At 31.9% G+C, this 9582-nt stretch overlaps 1 protein-coding gene across 2 annotated transcripts; it reads right to left on the reverse strand.

Moving 5' to 3' along the window:
* Positions 1 to 4369: 4369 nt before the first annotated feature.
* On the reverse strand, positions 4370 to 9331 carry LOC108564794 (Y-box factor homolog). Of its 2 annotated transcripts, XM_017923928.1 has the most exons (7): positions 9177 to 9331; positions 7267 to 7330; positions 6957 to 6990; positions 5974 to 6217; positions 5530 to 5915; positions 4842 to 4874; positions 4370 to 4698 (listed from the first exon to the last, which is right to left on the reverse strand). In XM_017923928.1, the coding sequence occupies exons 1-7, from the start codon at positions 9235 to 9237 to the stop codon at positions 4654 to 4656; spliced, it is 867 nt and encodes a 288-aa protein (XP_017779417.1). In that variant the 5' UTR covers positions 9238 to 9331; the 3' UTR covers positions 4370 to 4653. The 2 variants fall into 2 exon arrangements, with proteins under 2 accessions (XP_017779417.1, XP_017779418.1); XM_017923929.1 differs by lacking the exon at positions 4842 to 4874.
* Positions 9332 to 9582: the final 251 nt, after the last annotated feature.

Raw genomic sequence — 9582 nt, forward strand, 5'->3', positions numbered from 1 at the left:
GACCAAAGTGCTACGGACCGACGTCTTTAAATTAAGTTTTATACTCTTTATAATTAATGACAGTCGGGACGTCGGGGCAGGGGTTTATTTTTTAAGTACAAAAGTGGGGTCGCGGACCAAAAAGTTTGAGAAACACTGCTCTAATATGTATTATAAATTACCACAATTCATTGAATATTTTAGTAAATTATATAACTGTTTATTAAATCAATACAGTAAAAAGTAAAATAAACAGATAAAAACGTCATCTAGATGATTTTAAGATTAAATTTTGATGAAATAAATTGTTGAAATAAAAGTATTTCACAGAACAAGTATTGTCAAGTTTTTTTTTTGATGAATTTAACGATTAGATTTTTTTGTTCATCTTCTCGTAACGATTAGTTCAACTTTTTATATTTTCAATAGAACATTTTGGTTATAATATTATATAAAAAAGTCAGCTCACATATCCAATGTTTCTTTATTAAATAAATCTACCACTTTTCATGATGCGGTAATCCGTGCCTTAATATATCGGATTATTTTTAGGACCTAAATTAAAATCGTAAAAAAATACAATTTAACTTTTCAACACATTATGCGAGGTATTAATCGATATATGCAGTTACTGTGAATGGATGTAGTATGTTGAAAGAGCTTATGCAGTATGCAACTCAAACTATATAAAAATGTAATTTGTACCATAAATAAAACGTATGAACTTGAATGGATGTAAATTGTAATAAAATGTAGATATTTACAACAAAGCATTTAAAGAAATTAATGTACCTTTCTTTGTACCATTTGTTTTTGGTATCAGTGAAATTGCGAGTGCTACTAGTGAAAATGAAAATTATGCTGTGAAAGTTTATATTTATTAATTAACTTTAAAACACTTGTATTTTGCTTGAAACAAAATATTGCATGTAAATTTATTTAGTTTACTTAATAAATAATGCTTCATATTATATATATATAATATTAACAGTAATTGAGGATATATAATTATAATTTTATTATTGTAGTTTTATTTTTAGTCGCAGAAAACAATTTGTATTATCTATGGAAATTATGAAATTAAAACATTATATTATTTTAGATTGTAAATGATATATTAATTCAATTTTTGATTCTAAATGATCTAGAAATTGTTACCCTAAAGCAAGTATATGTTATTCTCCCTAATTTTACATCTGGGAATTTCTTATGGAATTTGTTTAATTGATGTGTAATTGGGTGTGCATTTGTTGTACACATGCCGAAAGTAGTGTTTTGACCGAGCAAAAATTATTTCATTTTATTCTGGAAACCACAGCAGATGAATAAAAAACGTTAGAGTATGTACGCAAGTGGAGCGTTTACTTGAACATGCGCTCATTAGATTAAACCAGAATTAAAAATATTACACTATCTAATTACCATTAATTATACTTACAAAATAAGGAACGGTGCATACGCATGTTTCTCAATACACGTTCTCTTTTTTTTTTGTTTCGTCTAAAAGCAAAGAAAAATATTGCAGGGGGATTCGAAAAAATATATAGAATCTGATGAAAGCTTTGCTGTATCGATTAGATATAATCGTACAAGAAGAACGTGATTTGCGTGTGTTAATTGGCATGATTTATGTGCTTTTCATTTTCGATTAGAGCACGCTAAGTGTCTTTAGGATTTGCGTGCTGATGTTTGTCACAGCTCGATTCTATTTTAGTGGGAACTCGAACTTTCGACAAATGTGAAATTAAATAAAGTACTTAACGGAAATACATGCAGACACGGAACAATTGGAGCGTCTGCATTACAAGACGTATATCAATGTCAGCATGTAGATTATTTTGTGTTTTATTTTATACAATTTCTACTTTGTATGAATGATTATGAATTTTAATACTGACATACATTGCAGGATTTGTTTTGCTCAAGATTTCGTTCATTGGGATTATATTATAGATTGAAACCTATTAAATTATTAATCCAATAAATTATGAAATAAAACAATATTTATTATTCAGCGTACTTTGATAGATAATTTTCTAAAGTATTTAGACTAGAATCGTTGAATTGTTTCGTTATTTGGTGCTTTTGCTGTTTACCAAAATTGAACATGCATTTTTCTTTTTAAAATTAGTTCTGGTCATTGCAGTGGTACTTGACGGCTTCGGAACTTGACACCCCCTTCTTACTATGAACATGAGTATGCATGATTTACTGCAATGAATTAGTTTCTTTTTGAGTTTGATGGAGGTACGCGGTACGTTTTTTTACACGCCCGAAATGGAAAATATTACAATTTTTGCAAATTGTATGGCGTTTCTTAGATGCAAACAAAATTGATTTGAATATATATGTTTGAATAAGCACAGACGGAGCAAAATATATGGTCGGAATTAATAAAGGACCCGTTGTAAGAATTCAGAATATTGTCCCAAATCTCATATCCACACATTGTTGCATTGACAGAGAGGCTTTGGCAATACGTAAGATGACCGCTGATCTACAAAAAGTTCAGGATGAAAGCGTGAAAATTATTAACTACATGAAATGCCGTCCTTTGAATGCACAGCTTCTTTTTCATACCGATGTTCGTTGGCTATTTGTGGCAAAATAAAGTTGCTAATGGAGAAGTGGACTCGTTTTCCTATCTTCATGAGTTTATAACAATTTCAGCTGGTAAAATTGATCCTGATACTCCTGATAACACAGCATTTAGAGAATTTACAAGTGGGCCTGAAAAACTATTTTCCTGATTTAAACAAAAATATTGTATGGATAAATTATCCATTCGACATTAATTAAAGTAATGATTTTTTTTGACGAGTACCCCGAGTCAAAAAAAATCATCCTTACGAAAATTATAGTGTTTGAAAAACACTGTTATAAAGACACATTAGTGTACAATTTGTCGAGTAAAATTGTATACATTTATATTATTCTAAATATTCTTTTTTTTTTTCTTCCTCCTACTTCTTCCCTTTAGGAAGAGCCTCTAGCATTTAGCTACGTTAATATTCATTTGATACTCGTTAATTTTCATTCAAGTCCAAACCGATATTATCGGTCTTCATAAAAATCATTAATAACATCCACAACTGCAATATTTCCTAGTACTAGTAAAGAATCAATCAATCAATTTCGGTAATCTACTATATTACTAGAACGAAATCTTCCCTTTTAAGTCAACATTTAAATATTTTAATAAATTTTGATATAACTTTGTACGAATATTCTTCGTTAGAAAATTAGATTTTTACAATATATATACTCCACTCAATTATCATAAATAATTACAACAAACATATTTATAATTATTGGGCTAGCCCAAGGGTGGCAACCCGGAGCGACTCTTTGAATACGTAATTGCGGCTTTTTTCGTTTATTCGGTCGACCCATGTTATTCATCACTGCGTGCGGCTCTAAATATTTGTTGATCAACCATAATCTTAAAAAGATTGCCGATTCCAATGAACCATACAAACTACTTAGGATTAACCATTGATTAGAGATTTAATAACATTAATTTTTGATTTCCTTTATTCTTATAGAAGAGCGAAACGTAATTGATTCACAGACAAAAGTTTCATATAAATTCAGTACTAGATTTCTAATTAATTTTGTAACATGTAGTTATACTTTCAACCAGTAGTAGTAGTTGTATATTTGTCCAATTAAATACAAATATTTTATAATCTACAACATGCTGTCAATGAGTTGTGAATTGACAAATATAATTTTGTATTATTCAACTTCGTTACCTATGAAACTGATTGAATAAATTTAAATTATGTAATTTACATAATTTAAATTTATAGAAGATAGCCAACAGATTTATTAAAAAAAAACATTTTATATAATATATCAAATGTTAAATATTTTTTAAATATTTGATATTTCATGAATGGTCTATGTTAAGATTTAAATTAGATCATCTTTGATACACAATTCTATAAAACATGGAGATTTATAAAAATGTTAATTATAGGGAAAATACAATGAAATATTGCTAATTCATTAGAAACTTTTTATTTAGAAAACATAATTCGACTTGGATGAAGTCTTTTACAAAGATACAAATATAATTATTTTTTTTTATAGAGTACGATTGGATAATACGATGCAAATTTTGGAAAATTGTCTTCACACTTCCATACACATTTTCTTTTCCGATACTACACTCCCACATCAATCCGGTGAAAAAATAAAGTCATCTAATATACGATTCCTTTTTTTTGGTAAGAATAGATATTTATTACTTTATCAACAGTACACAAAAAAAATACAATTGCAATCCATTCAAATGGTCAAAATTACAATAATTTATAGAAACCTATATGTTCTTTAGAAACAATTACTGCAACAAAAATCATAAGAAAATGGAAAAATAAAGTAATCACCAATTATAAGTATATTAATTAAACACCCACATAAAAAATCAAAGGCTGAACACTGTTGAAAAAAGCTAAGTTATGATAACAAATCTTGAAAATACCCATCCTTAGAGATTTTTCCTCCGGAAAATTCACGATTTTGCGTATTTTTTTGGTTTAATTTTGTTTTTTTTTTGACGAATTAAAAAAAATCAAATCTTTTGATACTCTCTTTTTTTATACTTTTTCTTTTTAATATTATGTTTTTTTTCTTCTTTTCTTCTTGCTTTTTTATACCACTCGAGATCTAAGCTGTACTCTCGGTGGTTGTATTCTGCACAGGCTGGCTCTCCTAGAATTACAAAAATTATAATTAATATTTTTGCTACTTCCAAATAGAATAGGATATAAGTTAATATTTGCAGGAACGAAGTAAGAGTACAAACAATACTACGGGAAAATAAAGCAATAAATGCAAGGACGGGAATTACTTACTTCCGTTTTGATAGTTCCTGTGGCATTTTCAGCCTGTAATATAGATAAGACAAGAAGTCAGAAATGTGTGCAAATTAAACTAATTTATTAAAAAAATGGTTAGTGTCAACCATATGAATATTAACGATGATGGTTATATCAATATTATTATTACTTTTCAATTAATGTATGAATTGTGAATTGAAGGTGAAAAATTACATTTCAAGTTGATATGTAATTTTTTTGTGATATAAGCTTATAAATAGTGCCAAGCACTAATAACAGGAATTAAATCTATATTAAATGTTCCCCACTTATCTACAGTTTCAGAAGCATCAAAAAAAAATAATTTTCATTAATTCAAATGCAAATGAAATATCTGCAAACAAGCGGAGGTATCTTTTTCTTGCACACTTATGACTCAAGCGTTTCCCATAGATTATCGGAGACGGATCTAAGGAGCGTGCGTGAGTTTTGATGTAATAACAATTTGATTTGTGATAACATAAAACAATTATAAACATCTACGAAAGTAATTGACCTTGGAGTGTTAGTAACTAATGAAGATGTTCAAATTGTAGACATAAAAGAGTGAAAGGATTAAGCGATTAATGGATTGAAGAATAATCTAACACAATAGAAAATATGATGCAATACAAATAATTGAGTGGTAAAAAATGACATGCAGCTGTGATGAAAACGTAAATACCTTGTTTGCGGAATCAGATTGGGAGTTATCTGTGCGAGAACGTCCAGCTCCGCGTCTGCGGAAGCGGGGTCGCGGTTGTCCACGAGGTCCCTCTTCACCACTTTGCTCCGCTGGACCACCTTCTTGAGAGCGGGGTCTGCGGCCACCGCCTCTTCCTCCGCGGAAGTTTCTGCGGAAGAAGCGACGGGGTGGACCTCCACGGCCTCTGGTGTTGTTCTCACCATCGCCAACTTCTTCTTCGCCGCCTTGGGGCGGTGGTCCGCCGCGGTAAGGTCCACGGTAGTATCCTCCGTATACACCGCGTCCACGCCTAGGCCGATAACGGCGTCCTGGCCCACCTTCTTGGCCGTCACCGCCCGAACCGGACCCCTCTTTGCCTTCACCGTCTATAATTCAGAGAGACATTACATAACAAATCTGAAAAGTTTTTCAGATAGCACATACCAGTTTGGTTATCCCTTGGACGTCCACGTCCTCTGCCGCCACCGCGACCTCTTGGATAGAACCATTGACGGTAGCCGCGCCTACGGTCGGCCGCGTAAGGGGAGCCTCTCACTGGTTCTCCATCTGGGCCTGTCACATTAGCGGCCTCATTTCCTTTCTCCCCTACGACTACGCTGAATTCAACGACTTCTCCGTCGCCTACTGATCGCACCGCTTTTCTGGGATTGTTTTTCACTATAGCTGACTATAAGAATAAAAATATGCGTCAATTATACATATTTTTAATAGCATATTATAAAGCGAGGAATAATTTCGAAAGAATTAAGTCAGTAAATACAAGTTTACATGTTGTTTTAGACGGAAAGACATAGACCAATAAAAATGTGTAAATAAAAAAAAAATAGGTAGTCATTTTAAAATTTAAATACATGTAAATTATTCCGTTGACGGTCAATAGCCTTTTATAAATATGTAAACATATATGTAATAAATTATGTTTATTATTAAATATTGTATGACGGTTTTTAGTCAACAGACTTCTTTATTTTAAATATTGATATTATAATAGTATATAGCAGTAACCGTATGTACTTTTAATAATACAAATAGTATTTCTCCTACTAGTTTTATTTTATTTGTCCCATTTGTATTGTTTTCGAGATAAAATGAATGTAAAAGCTTGAAAAAATGAATGTTCCCCATTTATCTGCATGTTCAAACGCGCTATGGTAATAATTAATTTTCATTAATCCAAGTGCACCTGAAATAACTGCAGACAAACGGAGGTATCGTATTCTTGCACACTTATGACTCAAGCGTTTCCTAGAGAATACGGGAAACGGATCTAAGGAGCGTGCGTGAAGATTTTGAATGTTTGATAACAGAGTTATCATGAAATTGCTAACAAAGCACTTTCAAAACATATTATGCAATATAATATAATAAACATCTTAATAATTTGAACTTTATCTTATATAACTTACTTGATGAACGAACACATCTTCCTTGGTGTCATTCCTATAATAAAAAGAAAATACGCATTAATGATTGAAGTAAAATTTAAATTCATTCAGGTTATTATTTGCATAACACAAACAAATAAACAAAATGTTGAATCATGATTACAAAGTATAAATAAATAACTAAAGAACTAACAGAAAAACAAACTCTAATCTGATTTGAGTACTGTGCAGCAATAATGCAACACATTAAGAACAACATCGTAAATTTCATCACAACATTGATACAAGATAAGTTTCTTAATAATCTATGAAAGTAAATAACTGAACTTACCTATTGATAAACCCATATCCACTTTTTACGTTAAACCATTTTACGGTGCCGGTAACCTTGCTAGCTATAAATAAAATTAAAAAAGATTAATATTTTATTTAGATACACAATTTTAAAATATATATTACAATGCGCGGTTCGATTCAATTTGGCGCAATGCACATTTTTGTATCTAGAAGTGTATCCTTACTATTGAATAAGTCTCTTATTTTCCAAATTTGTTATGTAAACTTAACATTATCAGTTCGTTAAACGCGACAAACTCGGTTACCAAACTGTGGATGGAGATTACGCAATAGAACCAATATTAGCTCGCGTCGTGTAGTAAGAAACGTGTATATATTTATGTTTGTTTCGAATTGAAACTGGTTTAAAAATGATTTAAAAGAAATGGACAAGACGAACAGATCACTTCACGAACCAGAAAATCTATTCCGGATTGTACTAATCTTCGTATAATTATAAAATGGGTTCATCTACAAATAAACGTCTATTAATAGACATGAAATAGGAAGAGTCGCACGTCGAATAAATAAGGCTAATGTGTGGTGAATAATAAAGGAACACGAAGAATACCAAACAATTAATAATTCATTGAGCACACCAATTTGGCCGGTGTCATTGAAAATATTACGAAGTGCATCGAATAAGTAATAAATTTAATAAAAAAAATAGCAAAACAACGACTTTCGATTTCGTAAGCTTACTAATTTTACTACGATTACATAATATTTCGCGCCTACAAAAGGAACGCAACGTTGATTTGACCGATCGGCGTTACTTTTCAATTGTTGACCTTTTTTCGCTACCCACTTCAATGGAGTTGCGGAGATGCCTAGCTAGGCCAGATTAATTAGTCAGTTTACGTGTAGCCTTCGTTATAGAACAAGGCAAATGGTTCCTTGAATTACGAGCATAGGTAATTTATAAACAAAGGATTACAATCAGCCGAAGAACAGGATGCAATTAGATGCAGATGTAATTATGAGAACAATTGAAGACGAAATAAATAGTTAGGAATGGCAGCGGAACGAAACCAATACACAGTTGGACTAGTTCTAATTGGAACGACTGTTTTTTTTTATTTGTAACGATAAAACAACGAACAAACGCAATTTATTATGATACACGTTGATTGGAAATAAAAAAAATAGAATAATATCTGTTCTATGAAGTCATAATATTAGTTTAAAAAATAATTATTTGATTGATTGAAGAAGAAGAATATTGATGCATTTTCTACGTGGTTATAAATGTTTTTAACATTAATTATACTTTCTTCTTGACATTAACAACTGTGACATCTTTTAAGTTTATTTAAATAATAGAGGAGAAATGTTTGAATGCAAAAAAGTATACGAAATGTTCAATGATTAATTTTGTAAATGCGTAAAAGGCTTTTATCGTTGATGAAAAATAGTTATTTCTAATGAATAGAATGTTGTTGCTTGAAGATTAGAATATTTATTGAAATACTTGATAATGCCTGTTAAATGCTTCATGGTTTTAAATGGAATAGTGATTTTACTGATAAAAGAAAAAAAAAACAAATAAAATAAAGCGGAATGGCGGCTTCAGAGCATGCTAGGCGTTTGTTTGGATGCTATGAGGGAGAGATGCAACGCTTGGGGGGCGAGAAGGAATCCAATTGGACTGAAGATGTGATTTATCAATGAGCTATGTCTAGTTTACGGTATTTGCGGCGCGTTATGCAAATGATTGGGAATTGTTTATGATGGTTTTTAAACCATGTGCTTGGCCGCATTGAAGAACATGGACGCCGGGTGGCGGGCTACAAAATGACGGATCGCGCGGAGACAGCCATCAAAGTTCGGCTCCAAAAAAAAAAATGACAAAAACGCAAGGATTCCGTTTACGGTCGTCCTTACGCTTTCGTAGGGTTTTCTTACCGATAATATGCTTTTGCACGGTCGCCTTCGGTTGTTCTGGCGCCTGTTCCGGTTCAGCCATGGTGTTAAGGGCCGGTGGGAAGATGTTGTCACTCCGCTACCTCCGAGATGTTAACTTCCGTCCTGCTGTTTCAGTTGTTGTCCGCACAACGATCTCGCGCTCCCCTTTATAGAATTGCCAACCTATCGCAACAAACTACGTCATTCTAAGTCTATCACCATCACCCTTTCACACAAACCAATAACGATGATATGACGTACTTCTTTGATACATCCATCCGAACTTTCACCGCGCAAGTCATTTAATGAAAAACAATGGCCGTTTATCGGAAATGCAAGTTACAAACCGCGCCAAATATTTGAAATTTTAGTGATTTTTCCTCAACAAATTGATCTATTCCAGTAC

This window comes from Nicrophorus vespilloides, unplaced genomic scaffold, assembly GCF_001412225.1.
Source record: "Nicrophorus vespilloides isolate i.1.1-1 unplaced genomic scaffold, Nicve_v1.0, whole genome shotgun sequence".
In the NCBI taxonomy this organism is placed as follows: Eukaryota; Metazoa; Arthropoda; class Insecta; order Coleoptera; family Silphidae; genus Nicrophorus; species Nicrophorus vespilloides.